Genomic DNA, 18,641 nt, shown 5'->3' with positions numbered 1-18,641 from the left:
ACATTCTCAGGCTTTTCAGCTTTTCATCTCTTATGACCCCAACAGACTAGGAATAGCTGTTACTAATCACATGTTATTCAACTGGCTAGCAAACTATCACACATTGCTATGCTCTTGCTATGCTCCAGATCACAGATTCCTTCAAAGCTCATCAAGTAAGAGTCATGGTTACTTCAGTTGCTCTCCTATGAACCATTCCCACTGAAGAGATTTGCAAAGCTTCAACTTGGTCACCAGTTCATATCTTTATGACCCATTACTGTCTGGCCATCAATCAAGAATTGATTGTAACTTTGCGCAAACAGTTTTTGCGCAGCCTGTTCTCCCAGTAGTCCATGCTCCACATGGGGGTCCAGGTTGCTTTTTCAGTTAAAAGTGCTCTGCTGCAACCTTCCCCACGTTATGGCTAATTCAGCCCTGCTTGACAGAGAAAATAAGTTTGCTTACTGTAAATGGGGCTCTCCATAGATAGTAGGATGAATAAGCCATGCTCAATACCCACCTTCATAGCTAAAGCTAAGCTCTACAATTGACTGAGGGGCTAATGAGGCAGCATGTGCACGGGAACTAGCATGCATGCTCAGTAGAAACAATTCTACTAAACTACAGAGATGGGTCCATTTGGCACAGTCAGATGTCGTCACCCACGTGTCATAGCTAATTCTTCATGTCTATGGAGAATCCCATTGTCAGGCTGGAGGTCTCTGCAGTGCAACCAAACTGATATTGGGGATTCATATTGATTAGTAGCAAAGATAAGAACAAAAGACATTTCTTGACTTATGCACTGCAGGTAAACAAATACAACTCTCAGTTTTCATAAAGCTCATTTCATTGCTGTGCTTTTTTAGCACCCAAACTATCCCTTTTTTTATCCCAAGGAACAATATGGATCCTCAAGGGTGGGGCCATACAGCAGGCCATCTGCAGTCTAAAGCTGGCTTTCTCTGAGCTAGTGACACTGCACACAGAACACCTGCCCCTACCAGGGGTGACCTCCAGGCACCCTGAACAGCCACATGGTCAGGGTGACCTGACATGTCAAGCACAGGTGTCCAGACAGAGGTCCTGCAATGAAAAACCAGATTAATTCCTTTTTAATGGGTACATCCTTTAGGTATAAACTCGGAAACAGGCTGGACTGGCATCGAGCCTGGTTTGGAATTGGAGTCCCTGTAAGGCAATGCAAATATGGCCAAAGAAAACACACACAAACATCAGTTACTTTAATTCATTAACTAGAGTCTTTTAAAATCAGATGAAAAAGTTACTTTGGAGTTTTAGCCGCTAGAGGCCAGCACCATCGCTGGCCTTAATGGCAATGGCGTTACTGAACTTATAGCACAGCCTGTTTTGGACTAATATAGAGGAAATCTTGTTCTGGCAGAGAAATATGATTCTCCAGAATCCATAAAGTCTGCTACTTGCTCACTAGCATCTAGACTATCTCCATCAGTGGAATCCAGGTAGGACTCCACATCCACTGATTTTTCCAGTTTTTTGATCCAGCACAGCCCAACAGCGAAGCCTAACCAGAAGCTATCTGATGTTCTATTTGCTTATCTTTTTCCCATAAGGGGTCTATGTACCCTGGGTCAACTGGTGCTAATGAAGTCACTCTTTTCTCCACAATCCCTAGCTTGCGCAGCATCGCATGTTTGATAAATGGCTTCCCACTGCCGGTGGCTCTTCTTTACTTGTTTTTTGCATCATTGTACTACCTATGCATCAAGTCTTTGGTGGGTTTTCCATCTGCATACTGGAGTCAGACTCTCCCCATCCTCTCCTGTAGCTCTTGAAGCATGACCTATAGTCATTCTCCCTGGCCTCCTGTTGCTTCAAGTCCCTCTGGACATCAGTGACAACTGTATCCAATCTGGCCATAAGTGGTTTGACCACTTCACCCACCTCAGTGGTGATGGTGTACTTGGTTCTTTTTATTACTTCTTGATCGTACAATCAATTTCCTAGCCTCTAGTCACTTCAGCCTATACCAGGGCAGCAATCCTTCCAAAATAGACGGTAAGAGGATTGTAGTTTATTGAAGAATCAGACTCAATGTTTATTGATTATATATGTTTACCATGTTTTTAATTTATGCATGTAAATGCTTGTGAACTGCCATGATTGTCCCACAGGACGGCAGCATAGAAACAGAAAACATTTCCTCTCTGTAAAAGTCAGGACCAACCCTTCCTGACATCCTGGGATGGGCCAATGTTCTCTTCCCCTGTGGTCACAGTGATGTGTCATGGGAGTCGTGTGCGCCTCTCCCTCTTAGAATCAATGTACTCCCGGTCCCCGTTGCTCAACAGGAAGCCTTGAATCTATCTTCTGCACAAGAGCACAGCATCATTAGACAGCTCTCCCCAGGACATAAATCAAGTGCTCATTTGCATCTTTCTGCCATTGATAAACAGCTTTGCTTGTGGTAGTGTTTCTCAAGCTGATCCTAGAATGTCCTCTAGCTATTCTGGTTTCAGGATATCCATAATAAATATGCATGAAACAAATCTGCATGTATGCATATTCATTGTGGATATCCTGAAAACCAAACTAGCTAGTGGGAGTAGCCCAAGCCCAGCTTGGACAAAATTGGTCTACAAAACGGAATACAAAATTATTTTAAAAGAGCAGCGTCAATTTTGGTAAAATAGAAGTTGGAAAATCTAAAAAATGAATCATGTCAGTTTTGTCACCACAATTATTGACTTGCATTTATCTAAGCTCTAGCAGTTTTATTTTATTATTTTTACAAAACTGAGTGTCTTATCTTGTGGATCTTAATAATCCTTGATGGATCATTGAGAAGATGTTGGTCCTGGCTCAAGTACAGCATAACTATGGTGTTTAGTTATGGACTTTTTCTTCCTCTATTCTGAGCAAAACTTGAAGCCACTGATCTCTGCTATTATTCAAAAAATGGCAAAGCAAAATCAAAAGGAAGACATTTTCCTTGACAGAAAAAGGGGGAAAACAACCTGAGGCCTGACAAAATCTGTGGCAAAAATAGGACTACTGAAAGGAACAGTGAACTGAATTTAAAAGATCAAAAAACCTAATTAGGCCAAATAAATTAAAAAAAAAAAACCAAACAAACAAACCACTAAGATATACTGAAAACAAAAGAAATTACCAAAACATGCAGCAAAATTACTGCTGGCAGCAATAAACAAAACCATGCTGTCCTCAGAAAACAAACTGAAGCACAAGGACACAGGAACTGCCATGTCTGCTTCAAGGGACTTTTGGTTTTCTTAGAAAGCTCTGGAAATGTATTCCATGTTGATGCTTTCAGAAGATGTTATCCCATGTGTATAACTACAAGAACTGCTCGTCTTCAGAGAAACATCCATTTACACACCATGTGATCTACAAACCTCCTGGACAGGCAGATAAGCTGGTCTCAATTTTAGTGAAAAGCCTTCATCAGATTGCAATGAAGGAGTAAGTGTTGCTGATGGAGGAGCTTAGTCTGCCAGCTGCTGACTGACATTCCCACTGCAGAAACCAAACTAATGAAACCTTACTATAGAAAGTCATAAGAAATTGGTTTGTGAAAGCAGCAGTCCGTACTTATGTACTGTCCCAGCAGATGAATACCTGAAAATAAAAGAAGCTGTGCAATTGCAATGTGAGTCATCATTCTAGCATTCAAAGTGTTAGCTAAATGGGAGGACAAATTATCAAATACGCAGAGACATTTTTTTTTTATATCTAGAGCAATTTGCAAAACATAACACTACAGACTATGCACAGTTGCATTTAGTGACAATACAGTCTCTTATTAAAAACAAAGGGGAAACCTTTGCCTCATGTATGATCATTCTCTTAAAGGGAAAATCCAAACAAAAGAAAAAAGACATACCATCCAAGTGCATGCCTGAATTCCCATTAAAAAAAAGAAACTGGCATCCATGAAATTTTGTTTGTAAGATATGATTCACAGCTGCCCTGGAAAATTCATATTGAGTATAAGAGTAGGAGAGTCTTAACTTAAGCACTTGCTCCCATATTCCCTCAAATGTTTGTTTTAGTCCTGACTAAAGACATATTTAATATAGCTATAATCACTCATTGCTGTAAGCAGAATAATGCAAAATACCATTGAAAAATGTAGTAAAGACATGCATTTGCACCTAGCTTTGACAGTATGGCTTACCTATTCACAATATGTTGCAATTTTTTACACTGGTGTCCTTTTGTGTTGTAGTTATTTTCACTAGAAGATGTAGGATTCTTTGAGTGGTTTACCGATTTGACATATTAGAGCTTGCCTTTGAGGGGCTCTGAACACATATGAAATCCTCCCCTGCAATGTCTACCAAAGTGTACTGAAAGATGATGCTAAAGAAATTTAAAAGCACCAGCGCTGCTGTAAGGAAGACCTAGGTTCAAATCCCAGACTTAAGCTTCTGCTTCCCAGGCTGGCTGGAAATGCTGCACAGGCAGCATTCACAGCTACCTGGTAACAAGGAGTTAGTCATCACTTAAATGATACCTGCTAGCCAGATTTAGGGTGCACATGCATCAGATTCTAGAGAGCCACAATTTATGACCCCAGCCACGGACAGTCACTACAATGTCTGGAATAGATGGAGGGTTATAAAAAGAGGCAAAATACCAGGTAGCTGCAAATGAGTGGTCATGGCACTATAGCCCAACAGAAGCTGGATCTGATTGAGATAGAAGCCCAATAAGAGCAGGAGAAAACTTCCAGGCCAAATAGGCAAAGAACCCTTGGGTGGGGGGGCAGGGAGGGGGGCTTAGGATTTGTTCACTACTTATTGTATTCCCTTCCACTATTTACAAGAAAAACGGCAGGTTTCTACTGAATTATTTCATAGGAATGTATTCACTTAGTCAAAACATTTAATTATGTAGAGCCATTAGTTCTGTTAAGATAGAAAAAAATATTTTGAAAAATTAGCTATCAGCATATCTCAACAGGGCTATAACAAATGAGGGAAATATACTTTTCTTACCTGTTCAATCACTGTTTTCAGCCACCACTGAGGACCCATGAGAGTTATAGCAGCAATTATTTTGGCATGTAGAACTCCAAGAGCCCAGTCCTGTTGCAAAATCATATGTGGTTACTTTTCATGTCAATACACAAGATTAAGTTGACTTTCTATAATTAGTGCCTTTCTGCTAAGTCATAAGCTCCCAGTCTAATCAAAACCCATCTCGGTGCCGCCCACCACCACTTACGAAGCCTAGATTACAGCAGCATAATTTTCCTGAAGAAAGTTCAATTCTGATCTGGAGGCTGCAAGTGCTGCTTTGTGCATTCCTGCCATATGCCAAAGAAACAGCCGTAGAGTACGGAACTAACTACAGTCTTGCATATGGCAGCACTGTCCCTGGGTATATTACTGAATTGACAGACCTCAAGATACCCAATATACCACCAGGTAACTGCCTGCAACTGCAGATACTTTAAGTTCTGAACTAAAGACAAATGCATCAAACAGAAGATAGACAATTGGATGGTACTATATGGTACTAAAGGGCCTTTCATGATTAGCAAATATAGTCTTAAAAACAAATTTGAATGTTTTTATATTAAGCAATTTTAAATGCTTTTGTAGTCATATAGACAGCCTGCTGATTTAAATGCTGGTTGACTTGCACAAATGTTTGTTTTAAAATACATAATGTAAATATATACACACTGCAGCACTAAAAGCAATGGAACTTGCAAAGAAACTTTCACCCTTTTCTTAGAGTGTGAACATGAGAAACAAATATCAATCTTTGTAGGTATTTAAAAGCACCATCCAGGAAGATTTTAGTACTGGAGTTTGTGAGGGCTTAATACCTGTAGCATACAGCTCTAATAGCTGTATTGATGATAGTAGAGAAAACTAGAAAGAGAATCTGAAGAAGCCTGATGTCTTGAAAGTTAATGTAATATTTTAAAGGAACAACAAAAAGATGCTGTTTCACAACCTACAAAGACTCTACAGCATCAAACACCCAAAGACACTGGATTTTCTGCTTTTGGGATGCCTATAATAAACCTATTTCAGTAACTGCATACCTTCAAATATAATTTCTATTACAGTTGATTACTATTTATGTTCTGAAACTGTTCTAAGCATGCAGTCACACTGATGGGGCTCAAATGACCTGCTACATTAATTCAGGAATCAGTAGGGCGCATTAAAATTCCTGGAATTGGGATGGCCCGGTGGCAGTGTTGTACACTGCCATGTAGAAGATCCTTGTTCAACCCCAGAGCTGGATCTCTTACTTCCCAGGTCACCTGGGATTGGCGATGCTGTAGTGGGAGGAGGAAATCATGGTCATTGCTACTATGAGGCATATCAAATGCATACATTGTGTGTAGTATGACTTGTGTGTAGTATTGACTTGTGCTTTTATGAGTACTGATGCATTGTATATAGTTGTTATGTATGTTATATTTATAGTCTCCACTATTTATTGATCTATTAATTTGCATTCCCTACTCCCCCGGTTATTTGTATTGTTATCGGTTATATGTAAGGGCGCTGCCCAAAGGTTTTTGTTCATTGTGAACCAATGCGATGTGCGAACGGCCATCGGTATCTAAGAGACTTTAAATAAATAAATAAATAAATAGTATGTTTTTTAATTTCACTTCTGACTAAAAACATTTATAAAAGAGCAAGCTACCAAATTTCCTTTGGAAAGCAACCATTAGAGATAATTACACTCAGGCCGATAACAGTACAGTGCGCTTCGGTGGAGTGCACTGTTAACCAGCGTTTGGACGCGCGTTTTCGATGCACTAGCTTTACCCCTTATTCAGCCAAGCCGCACATTTTACTTTCAGAAATTAGTGCCTACCCAAAGGTAGGCGTTAATTTCTGTCGGCACCGGGAAAGTGCACAGAAAAGCAGTAAAAACTGCTTTTCTGTACACCCTCCGACTTAATATCATGGCAATATTAAGTCAGAGGTCCCAAAGTAAAAAATAATTAAAAATTAAAAAAAAATAAATTTTTTAATCAGCCTGCGAGTTGAAAACCGGCCGCTCAATTCTGCCGGCGTCCAGTTTCCGAACCCGTGGCTGTCAGTGGGTTTGAGAACTGATGCCGGCAAAATTGAGCGTCTGCTGTCAGACCCGCTGACAGCCGCCACTCCTGTCAAAAAAGAGGTGCTAGGGAAGCGCTAGTGACCCTAGCGCCTCTTTTTACTGCAGGCCCTCATTTAAATACTGAAGAGAGTGGCCAGTGCGCGTGCCGGGAGAGCGAGCGCTTGCCCGCTCTCCCACGAATTTTACTGTATCGGCCTGACTGTCTCAAAAGGCAAGCATCCCTTTATAGAGTCACACTGAAGGAATAAGCTGAATTGCTAATTAAATTGAAAGTAGTGACATCTCCTTTGTACCTATGTCTAATTGGGATCTTTCACAGTTTAAAACATGCATTCACAGATACACTTACAAACAGGGTTAACATGAGCTTGTCAGAGATTGCTGTTTCTCTTTGCCTTAAAGGGCTTTTGTTTGACTAGTTCTTAAGTAAACTGTATTAGCCGTTATTGAGTCTGCCAACTAGAGTCCTACTTCTACCCCTTCACTTTGTGACCTGGTTAGTGAAAGCTGTGCTGATGTAGTTAAATTAATTTTTGGAGGTTCATATTTTGACTCCTTTTCAAAGTGATAATGGTCATACTATAGAAACCTTATTGGTTTCTCTCAAGACTTTGTACTGAAAGAACTGGATAGAGGAGGAGCTGTTATTTTGTTAATGTCATGTCAAAAGCCAATGAGACATCAGCCATATTACACTGATTAAGAGACAGTAATTTTGCAGTTTGGGGGAAGGCAATGCATTGGTTTGAGCAGCAGGTGAGGTTAGGTAATGGAATTCAACTGGAAGACATAGAAACGTAGAAATGACGGCATAAGACGACCAAATGGCCCATCCAGTCTGCCCAACAAACTTTGCACATTTTCTCATACTTATCTGTTACTCTTGGCTCTTAGTAACCTTTTGGTTTTATTTCCCTTCCACCCCCACCATTAATGCAGAGAGCAGTGTTGGAACTGCATCTATGTGAAATATTTAGCTTAATCAGTTAGGGGTAGTAACCGCTACAATAAGCAAGCTACACCCACTTTCGAATAATAGAAGGACTAGGGGGCATTCCATGAAGTTAGCAAGTAGCACATTTAAGACTAATCGGAGAAAATTCTTTTTCACTCAACGCACAATAAGTCTCTGGAATTTGTTGCCAGAGGATGTGGTTAGTGCAGTTAGTGTAGCTGGGTTCAAAAAAGGTTTGGATAAGTTCTTGGAAGAGAAGTCCATTAACTGCTATTAATCAAGTTTACTTAGGGAATAGCCACTGCTATTAATTGCATCAGTGCATCAGTAGCATGGGATCTTCTAGGTGTTTGGGTAATTGCCAGGTTCTTGTGGCCTGGTTTGGCCTCTGTTGGAAACAGGATGCTGGGCTTGATGGACCCTTGGTCTGACCCAGCATGGCAATATCTTATGGTCTTATGCTTATTTGTTTTCCCAGACTGTGTAATTCAGTCCTTTTTGGTTGTTGTCTGTATATAGATCCTCATTTCTTCATTCCCCCTGCCATTGAAGCAGAGAGCCATGCTGGTTGTGTGTGAAGCATCAGTCTTTCTCCCCTGCCGTTAAAGCAGAGAGCTATGCTGGATATGCATAAAGTATCAGTCTTTCTCCCTTGCAATTGAAGCAGAGCTATGCTGGATATGCATTGAAAGAAGTATCAGGCTTATTTGGTTTGGGGTAGTAACTGTCGTAACAAGCAAGCTACCCCTGCTTTTTTGTGAATGCAAATCCTTTTTTCCACATTCATTCATGTCCTCTAGACTTTATGGATCCACAGTGTTTATCCCATGCCCCTTTGAAGTCCTTCACAGTTCTGGTCTTCACCACTTCCTCCGGAAGGGCATGCCAAGCATCCACCACCCTCTCTGTGAAGAAATACTTCCTGACATTGGTTCTGAGTCTTTCTCCCTGGAGCTTCAAATCGTGACCCCTGGTTCTGCTGATTTTTTTCCAGACAGAAAAGGTTTGTCGTTGTCTTTGGATCATTAAAACCTTTCAAGTATCTGAAAGTCTATCATATCACCTCTGCTCCTCCTTTCCTCCAGGGTGTACATATTTAGATTCTTCAATCTCTCCTCATAAGTCATTCAATGAAGACCTTCTACCTTTTTGGTCGCCCTTCTCAGGACCGCCTCCATCTTGTCTCTGTCTTTTCGGAGATACGGTCTCCAGAACTGAACACAGTACTCCAGGTGAGGCCTCACCAAGGACCTGTACAAGGGGATAATCACTTCCCTTTTCCTACTCGATATTCCTCTCTCTATGCAGCCCAGCATTCTTCTGGCTTTAGCTATCGCCTTGTCAAATTGTTTTGCCGACTTCAGATCGTTGGACATTATCACCCCAAGGTCTCTCTCCTGCTCCGTGCACATCAGCCTTTCTCCCCCCATTGAATACAGTTCATTCGGATTTCCACTCCCCATATGCATGACTCTGCACTTCTTGGCATTGAATCTCAGCTGCCATATCTTCGACCACTCTTCCAGCTTCCTTAAATCCCGTCTCATTCTCTCCACTCCTTCCGGCATGTCCACTCTGTTGCAGATCTTAGTGTCGTCCGCAAAAAGACAAACCTTACCTTCTATCCTGTCCGCAATGTCGCTCACAAAGATATTGAACAGGACCGGTCCCAATACTGATCCTTGTGGTACCCCGCTTAACATCGCTCTCTCTTTGGAGAGAGTTCCATTTACCAACACACATTGTTTTCTGTCCTTCAACCAGTTTGCAATCCAGGTCACCACCTCGACACTCACTCCTAAGCTTCTCATTTTATTCAGTCTCCTGTGCGGGACCATATCAAAAGCTTTGCTGAAATCCAAGTAGATGACATCGAGTGCCCTTCCTTGATCCAATTCCTTGGTTACCCAGTCAAAAAAGTCAAACAGATTTGTCTGACAGGATCTTCCCCTGGTGAATCCATGCTGCCTCTGGTCCAGCAATTCTCCTGACTGTAGATAGTTCACTATTCTCCCTTTCAACAGTGACTCCATTACTTTTCCCACCACCGAAGTGAGGCTAACCGGTCTGTAGTTACCAACCTCTTCTCTGTTCCCACTCTTGTGAAGCGGGACCACCATCGCTCTTCTCCAATCACTCGGCAACACTCCCATTTCTAGGGATCTATTGAACAGATCACACAGCGGACCCGCCAGCACTTCTCTGAGCTCTCAGTATCCTGGGATGAACCTCATCAGGCCCCATGGCTTTGTCTACTTTCAGATTCTCCAGCTCTTCCCATACATTTTCTACTGTAAATGGAGTTACATCTACTCCACTCCCCTCCAGTTTCTTGTTAACTAGCGACGGTCCTTCTCCAGGGTCCTCTTTAGTGAACACAGAACTGAAGTATTCGTTTAATATTTTCTCCATTTCTTCATCTCTCTCCACACATTGATCCTTTCCACCTTTCAATTTCACTATACCACTATGAACTTCTCTTCTCACTGATATATCTGAAAAATGTTTTGTCACCTCTCTTTACCTCCTTGGCAATCCTCTCTTCCACTTGACTTTTTGCAGTCTTGATTAATTTCTTCGTCTCCCTCAGTTCTACCAGATATTCTTCTTTGTGCGCCTCCCTTTGGGATCTTTTATATTTCTTGAATGCTGTTCTTTTAGCCTTTATTTTGTCAGCCACCTCCTTTGAGAACCAGATAGGTTTCATTTTTCTTTTGCTTTTCTTTTCTAACATATAGATTAGTTGCCTTGGTAATTGCTCCTTTTAGATTGGTCCACTGTTGATCCACATCTCTCTCATTCTCCCAGCCTTTTAGTTCTTCCTCCAGGTAATTCCCCATTTCATCAAAGTCCATGTTTTAGAACTGCAAAACTTGGGTCTTTGTGCTTCTTTTCTGTGATATTAAACCATATCGTTTGATGATCACTGGTGCTGAGGTGGGTGCCCACCTGGACATCAGAGACATTATCTCCATTAGTGAGCACTAAGTCAGGTATAGCTCCTTCTCTCGTGGGTTCCATAACCATTTGTTTGAACAAAGCTACTTGCAGGGCATCTACTATTTCTCTACTATTATTAGATTCTGCAGATGGGATTCTCCCGTCTACATCCGGCATATTAAAGTCTCCAACGATCACCACTTCTCCCTTCTTTCCTATCTTTTGGATGTCTTCAACCAGATCTCTATCCATCTCTTCCTTTGGTTTGGAGGCCTGTAAATCACTCCAATAAAAATGGATGTCCCATCTTTTTTTAGGTTGGCCCATAGTGCTTCTTCATTGCCCCATCTTCCATGCAGCTCACATGCTTGGATATTGTTTCTGACAAAGAGCCACTCCTCCCCCTTTCCTATCCTCTCTATCCTTCCTTAACAAGTTATAGACTGGTATTGCCGCATCCCAGTCATGAGATTCCGTAAACCACGTTTTCGTGACAGCAACAACGTCCAAGTTCGCCTCCACCATTACGGCTTGCAGATCTGGGATTTTATTGCCCAAACTACGAGCATTTGTGCTCATAGCTTTCCAGCTTTCTTTGTACAGGTTACTGCTGTTCCTGGACTCCTTTTGTGACCTCTTTAGTTGAGTTTTGTTATCCACTTTTCCTTTTGTATTAGTGCCTTTGATTGCAGAGTCATCCATCACAATGAGCTTTTTTCTTTGGTTTCTGACCTGGAAATTCTGTATACATTGGGTTTCTTCTCTCTTTTCAAAAAACACTTCAATCTTTTTCTCAAGAACTTCTTCAGTATTTAATACAGAGAAGGCATTTTGTACTTGTTGCACTTGATACACTGTGTCTCTCCGGATCACAGGTCTAATTCTACCAGAGCCCACTGTAATACTGCTTTTTAAGTTCCTTAATGCCCTGTGTGAGTGTGGGTGGGGTAGAGTTGTGGGCTGCACAGCTGTTAATAATGGGTGTCTGTGGGTCACAGGACTTATCCTACCTGAGCCCACAGTAAATCTTTTTCCTTGACTTTTGGTTATTCTGTGGTAATGGGAAATTAATTCTTGAATAATGTAAAGTAGCTGAGACTTTCTTTATTGAAGCTAATTCAGATTTAATTTCAGGCAGATCCTTTTCCAAGTTAGAGAGTTCTGAACAAATGGGGCAAGCCTTAAGTTTCCATATGATTACCCTCAATATAAAGACTCCACAACAGTTGCATTGGATAGTCCTCATTTTGGTAATTTGTTTGATGGATAGAAATTAGGGAAATACTAATTTACCTTGTTGCCAATTATGAATTTAGGTAGACTATATTAGAAACACAAACCTAGGGGTGGGTGCTAAACAGTTAAACCTTGGTCAAGCTAGTTACAACTGGACCTTTCTGTAATTTAGTTGGTCCTTTGTTTTACATTGATATAGCCAGCTTTTTTTGTCCCGATGATCTAACCAGAGATTATATGTGACACTAAATCTAACTAAGAGATAGATTCTAACAGAGAAAAAAAAGCTGTATGTTTTCTTTTTGTTTAAATCTTGAACACAGCAGAGATACCCAAAAAAAACAGCTTAATATACACTTTTTATATCTGACTATAATGAAAAGAAAGCAATTGTACACAGAAGCAATTATACACAGAAGCCTACTATAATAACTTTAGTAATAATCAGGAGCAAACTTATCTGCCCAGGTAATAGTCTCCAAGCTGTGCGCTGTGTTTGGTGACTATTGTGTTTGGTGCACCTCAGGGATCTGCTTTGTCATCCCTTCTTTTCAATGTTTACTTACAACCTTTAGGTGATTTGATTACTTCTTTAGGTATATGCTTTAGAATTTATGCAGATATGCAGTTCTTCCCTGTAGCCAACTTTATGTCTACCACTTTAAAATGGATTGCTACCTGTACACAAGCAATAGATGGGTAAATGTGACCTAATAAGTTGGTATTAAATGCTGAAAAAATAGAGGTATTGTGGATTAGGGGCACAAACCTTCCAGAATCATTGTGTGGTTTGCAAATCCTTGGGACCGAAATTACATTTTTAGCTAAAGTCGTAATCTGTGTGTTCTAAATGACTCATTTAACTTGTTTTTATCTAAGACTTACTAATGAAAAGACATTTAAATATGTTTTAAGCAAGAATGATCTGCGTATGGTGGTGCAAATTTTAATTTTATCATCATTAGGCAAGCTCTCAAAGTGATCTGCAATAGAACAGTATTATTTTAGATTATTGCAACTACTATAGACTGTAGCTGTCCAGATGATTATGGGCTGTGTTCTCAGAGATCATATTGCTTCAATTCTGTGTGAAGTACATTGGCTACCAATAATACAGCAAATTAATTTTAAACTGATTATACTTGTTTCTAAAGCATTGAGGGAGGAATGTCCATGCTACTTACAGTGCATTCAGAAAGCATTAAGACCCCTTTCAATGTTCCATATTTTGTTATGTCACAGCCTTATTCTAAAATGAATATGCATTTTTTCCTCCTCAAACTACAAGCAATACCCCATAATGACAAAGTGAAATCATGATTATAGAAATTGGAACAGATTAAAAAAAAAAAAAGAAATACCACATTTACTAAGTATTCAGAACCTTTACTCAGTACTTTATTGAAGCACATTTGTAGTAATTACAGCCTCATGTCTTCTTGGGTATGACACTACAATCTTGGCACACCTGGATTTTGGGATTTTCTCCCATTCTTCTCTGCAGATCCTCTCAAGTTCTATCAGGTTGGATGAGGAGTGTTGATGCACAGCTATTTTCAGGTTTCTCCATAGATGCTCACTTGGGTTCAAGTCGGGGCCAATCAAGGACATTCACAAACTTGTCCCGAAGCCACTCCTGCATTGTCTTGGCTGAGTGTTTAGTGTCGTTGTCCTGTTGGATGATGAATCGTCACCTCAGTCTGAGATCAAGAGCGCTCTGGAGCATGTTTTCATCAAGGATTCTCTCTATTTTGCTCTGTTCATCTCTCCCTTGATCCTGACTAGTCTCCCAGTTCCAGTAATTGAAAAACATACCCACAGCATGCAGTTACCACCACCATGCTTCATTGTAGTGATAGTATTTGCTAGGTAATGAGTGGTGCTGGTTTCTTCCAGATATGACGCTTGGCACGCAGGCCAAAAGAGTTCAATCTTTGTATCATCAGCTCAGAAAATCTTGTTTCTCATGCTCTGAGTGTTCTTTAAGTGCCTTTTGGCAAACTAAGCAGGATGTCATGTGCCTTTTACTGAGGAGTTGCTTCCATCTGGTCACTGTACAATAAAAGCCTGATTAGTGGAGTGCTGCAGAGATGGTTGTCCTTCTGCAAAGTTCTCCCATATCCACAGCAGAACTCAGGTGCTCTGTCAAAGTAACTATCAGGTTCTTAGTCACCTCCCTGACCAAGGCTCTTCTCTCTTGATTGCTCAGTCTGGGTAGGTGGCCAGGTCTAGGAAGAATCCTGATGGTTCCAAACTTCTACCATTTGAGAATGATAAAAGACACTGTATTCTTAGGGACCTTCAATGCTGCAGCAATATTTTTGTACCCTTCCCCAGATCTGTACCTCAACCCAACCCTGTCCTGGAGATTCCTTCAATTTCATGGCTTTGATTTTGTTCTAAAACGCCAAACTTCTCTCTATTTTTTGAGGCGAGGTACTTGTCAAAGAAGTATGTGTGATATAGAAGGACAAAAAAACCTCTATTTCCCCGGAGGATGGGGAAGAAAGATGCTGAACATAGATTAACTATGGCCCCATGAAGATGTTTTCATCGAAACACGGACAGTGTCAGGTGGTCTGATTAATACCTCAAGGCACCATGACAAGTGTTTCTTCACGATGAGCTAAGTAGCTGAAATATTGCAATTGATGCATTTAAAATATTGAAAAAGAGATGTTATGTTCACTAAAGGTTTATGCACGCATAGAAAATATTTTGAATGACCAATGATTATACTTAAGCCTTGTACACAATGGCTAAAGTGATTGTGCAGTAATTGCATTACTATCAGCCTATATATGAGGTCATTTAAATAACAAAAAATTTTTGAAGGTACCAATTATAATCGATATAAAGACATTTAACTTGTCAACGTTTATGCTTTATCCTATTTTCTTCTGTTGGATCCTTCTTCCAATTTTTGAATGAAGATCTTTTGGCTAAAATAGCTTCTTTCACCTCTTTTAACCATGCCAGTAATTGTTTTGCTTTCTTTCCACCTTTCTTAATGTGTGGAATACATCTAGACTGTGCTTCTAGAATGGTATTTTTTTTTAACAATGACCACGCCTCAGACTTTTTACTTTTGTAGCTGCTCCTTTCAGTTTTTTTCTAACAATTTTTCTCATTTTATCAAAGTTTCCCTTTTGAAAGTTTAGCACGAGAGCCTTGGATTTGCACACTGTTCCTCTTCCAGTCATTAAATCAAATTTGATCATATTATGATCACTATTGCCAAGCGGCCCCACCACCGTTACCTCTCTCACCAAGTCCTGTGCTCCACTGAGAATTAGATCTAAAATTGCTCCCTCTCTCATCTGTTCCTGAACCAATTGCTCCATAAAGCTATCATTTATTCCATCCAGGAACGTTATCTCTCTAGCATGTCCTGATGATACATTTACCCAGTCAATATTGGGGTAATTGAAGTTTAGAAACCACAACAGTGCAAGGAAATGTCTGGGTTCCACCACAAATTTTGAAAAATATATATTTATTTTACAACATTGAATTGGCAACTCCACTTTCAAGCAGCAAGCATCTTATGAGAGTCCCCCGACACGGTCCCGTGTTTCGCCGTGGCTGCGTCGGGAGGGACCGTAGACTTCAATGTAATCTTTTATAATGACATTACAAATTTCACCAAGATTACATTGAAGTCTACGGTCCCTCCCGACACAGCCACGGCGAAACACGGGACCGTGTCGGAGGACTCTCATAAGATGCTTGCTGCTTGAAAGTGGAGTTGCCAATTCAATGTTGTAAAATAAATATATATTTTTCAAAATTTGTGGTGGAACCCAGACATTTCCTTGCACTGTTGTGGTTTCTAGTACTTGCTAAAGTGCAGGTTGTTGCTTCGTTGGATTTCTGGGTAATTGAAGTCTCCCATTATTATTGCACTACCAATTTGGTTAGTTTCCCTAATTTCTCTTACCATTTCACTGTCCGTCTCACCATCTTGACCAGGTGGACGGTAGTATACCCCTTTCACTATAGTCTTTCCCGACACACAAGGGATTTCTACCCATAAAGATTCAATTTTGTATTTAGTCTCATGCAGGATGTTTATCCTGTTGGACTCTATGCCATCCCGGACATAAAGCACCACACCTCCTCCCGGGTGCTCCTCTCTGTCATTGTGATATAATTTGTACCCCGGTATAGCACTGTCCCATTGGTTATCCTCTTTACACAATGTCTCTGAGATGCCAATTAAGTCTATGTCATCATTCACTGCTATACATTCTAATTCTCCCATCTTACTTCTTAGACTTCTGGCATTAGCATACAGACATTTCAAAGTTTGTTTTTTGTTTGTATTTTCATTCTGCTTTTTAATTGAAAGGGATAAGTTAGAATTTTTTAGCTCAGGTAAGTTTTTAGTTACAGGCACTTGGACTATTTTTCTAATTATTGGAACCTCACTGTCGGGATGCCCTAATTCTAATGCATCATTAGTATCCTTTGAAGATACCTCCCTCTGAACCATGCACTGCAGAGCGACCGTCGGCTTTCCCCTTTGTTCTAGTTTAAAAGCTGCTCTATCTCCTTTTTAAAGGTTAGCACCAGCAGTCTGGTTCCACCCTGGTTAAGGTGGAGCCCATCCCTTCGGAAGAGGCTCCCCCTTCCCCAAAAGGTTCCCCAGTTCCTAACAAAACTGAATCCCTCTTCCTTGCACCATCGTCTCATCCACGCATTGAGACTCCAGAGCTCTGCCTGCCTCTGGTGACCTGCGCGTGGAACAGGGAGCATTTCAGAGAATGCTACCCTGGAGGTTCTGGATTTAAGCTTTCTACCTAAGAGCCTAAATTTGGCTTCCAGAACCTCCCTCCCACATTTTCCTATGTCGTTGGTGCCCACATGTACCACGACAGCTGGCTCCTCCCCAGCACTGTCTAAAATCCTATCTAGGTGACGCGTGAGGTCCGCCACCTTCCTAATAGTTCCTGTGTACAAGCATGCACATCAGCAGGATACCTGCAGATTTTTCAGTTGTTGGACATGTGGTATGGAATACTGTTTGACAGGAAGTATGGGAAATTATAGATTATTCAATATTTGGAAAGATGTTTAAGGCTTTTTTTCTATCAACAGGCTTTTTATTAGGTAATCAGACATGGATGAAAGTTACTATATGTTTGTTTTGTGTGTGTATATATTTTTGCCCTGTATTTTAATTTTGTTTGCTTTTATTTTGATGTTGAATGTTTTAATTATGTAACCCACCTGGATCATCATGATGATGTAAGCGGGATATACAAATTTTAAATAAGCTACTTAAGAGCTGCTTGTAAATACCAACATAGGAAAGAGAAGAGTTACTAACATAAGACAGCATTTTTGTTTGGGGGGGGGGGGGGTTGTTTTGCTTTTTTTTTTTTTTAATAAAGAGAACAACCACCCTGAAGAAAAGCAGATATAAATGTGATCTTAAGGAGCAGGAATTAGTTATTATCCTGGAAATAACACTTGAAAATTATTTATCACCATGGTACTCTTCAAGCCTGTTGTAGACATAAGAACATAAGATATGCCGTACTGGTCAGACCAAGGATCCATCAAGCCCAATATCCTGTGCCCAACAGTGGCCAAACAAGTCACAAGTACCTGGCAAGTTCCCAAACATTTAATGAGTATATACCAAGCTAATAAGCCTTATTGATTATGGTCTTCAGCTCTAGGAACTTATCCAAACCTTTTTTAAACCAAATTACTCTAACTACCATAACCATATCCTCTGGCAATGAATTCCAAACTTAATTATACATTGAAGAAAATTATTTTTCGCTCAATTTGGTTAAATTAGCTACTTGCTAACTTCATGGAGTGCCCCGTAGTCCTTGTATTATCCGAAAGATTAAATAACCAACTCACATTTACCCATTCAAGACCTTTCATGATTTTGTAGACCTCTTTCATATCCCCCTCAGCTGTCTTCTCCAAACTGAACAGCCCTAACCTCTTTAGCCTTTCCTTGTAGGGGAGCAGTTCTATCCACTTTATCATAAGAACATAAGAAATGCCATGCTGGGTCAGACCAAGAGTCCATCAAGCCCAGTATCCTGTTTCCAACAGTGGGCAATCCAAGTCACATGTACCTGGCAAGTACCCAAACATTAGATAGATCACAAGCTACTATTGCTTATTAGTTATCATAATAGCAGTTTATTGATTTAACTTCTAGCAACATATCCAAACTTTTTTAAACTCAGTAACACTAACTGCTGAAATCACATTCCCTGGCCATGAGTTCCAGAGTTTAACTATGCACTGAGTGAAAAAGAATTTTCTTCGATTTGTTTTAAATGAGTTACTTGCTAACTTAATGAAGTGCCCCCTGGTTCTTTTGTTATCTCAGAGAGTAAATAAACAATTTACACTAACTTGTTCAAGTCCTTTCATGATTTTGTAGACTTCT

The 18,641-nt window shown here is 40.4% G+C and overlaps 1 protein-coding gene across 1 annotated transcript in view; it reads right to left on the bottom strand.

Moving 5' to 3' along the window:
• MARCH6 (membrane associated ring-CH-type finger 6) overlaps window positions 1-18,641 on the bottom strand; it is a 305,795-nt gene that overhangs the window by 39,665 nt on the left and 247,489 nt on the right. The window contains exon 23 of the mRNA XM_029590037.1: window positions 4,986-5,075. Within this exon, the coding sequence (XP_029445897.1) occupies window positions 4,986-5,075 (90 nt within the window). The remainder of the gene's footprint in view (window positions 1-4,985; window positions 5,076-18,641) is intronic.

This window comes from Rhinatrema bivittatum, chromosome 2 (assembly GCF_901001135.1).
Source record: "Rhinatrema bivittatum chromosome 2, aRhiBiv1.1, whole genome shotgun sequence".
Classification (NCBI taxonomy): Eukaryota; Metazoa; Chordata; class Amphibia; order Gymnophiona; family Rhinatrematidae; genus Rhinatrema; species Rhinatrema bivittatum.
Note: the sequence above shows the minus strand (reverse complement) of the source record. Positions and strands in the feature narration are given on the sequence as shown.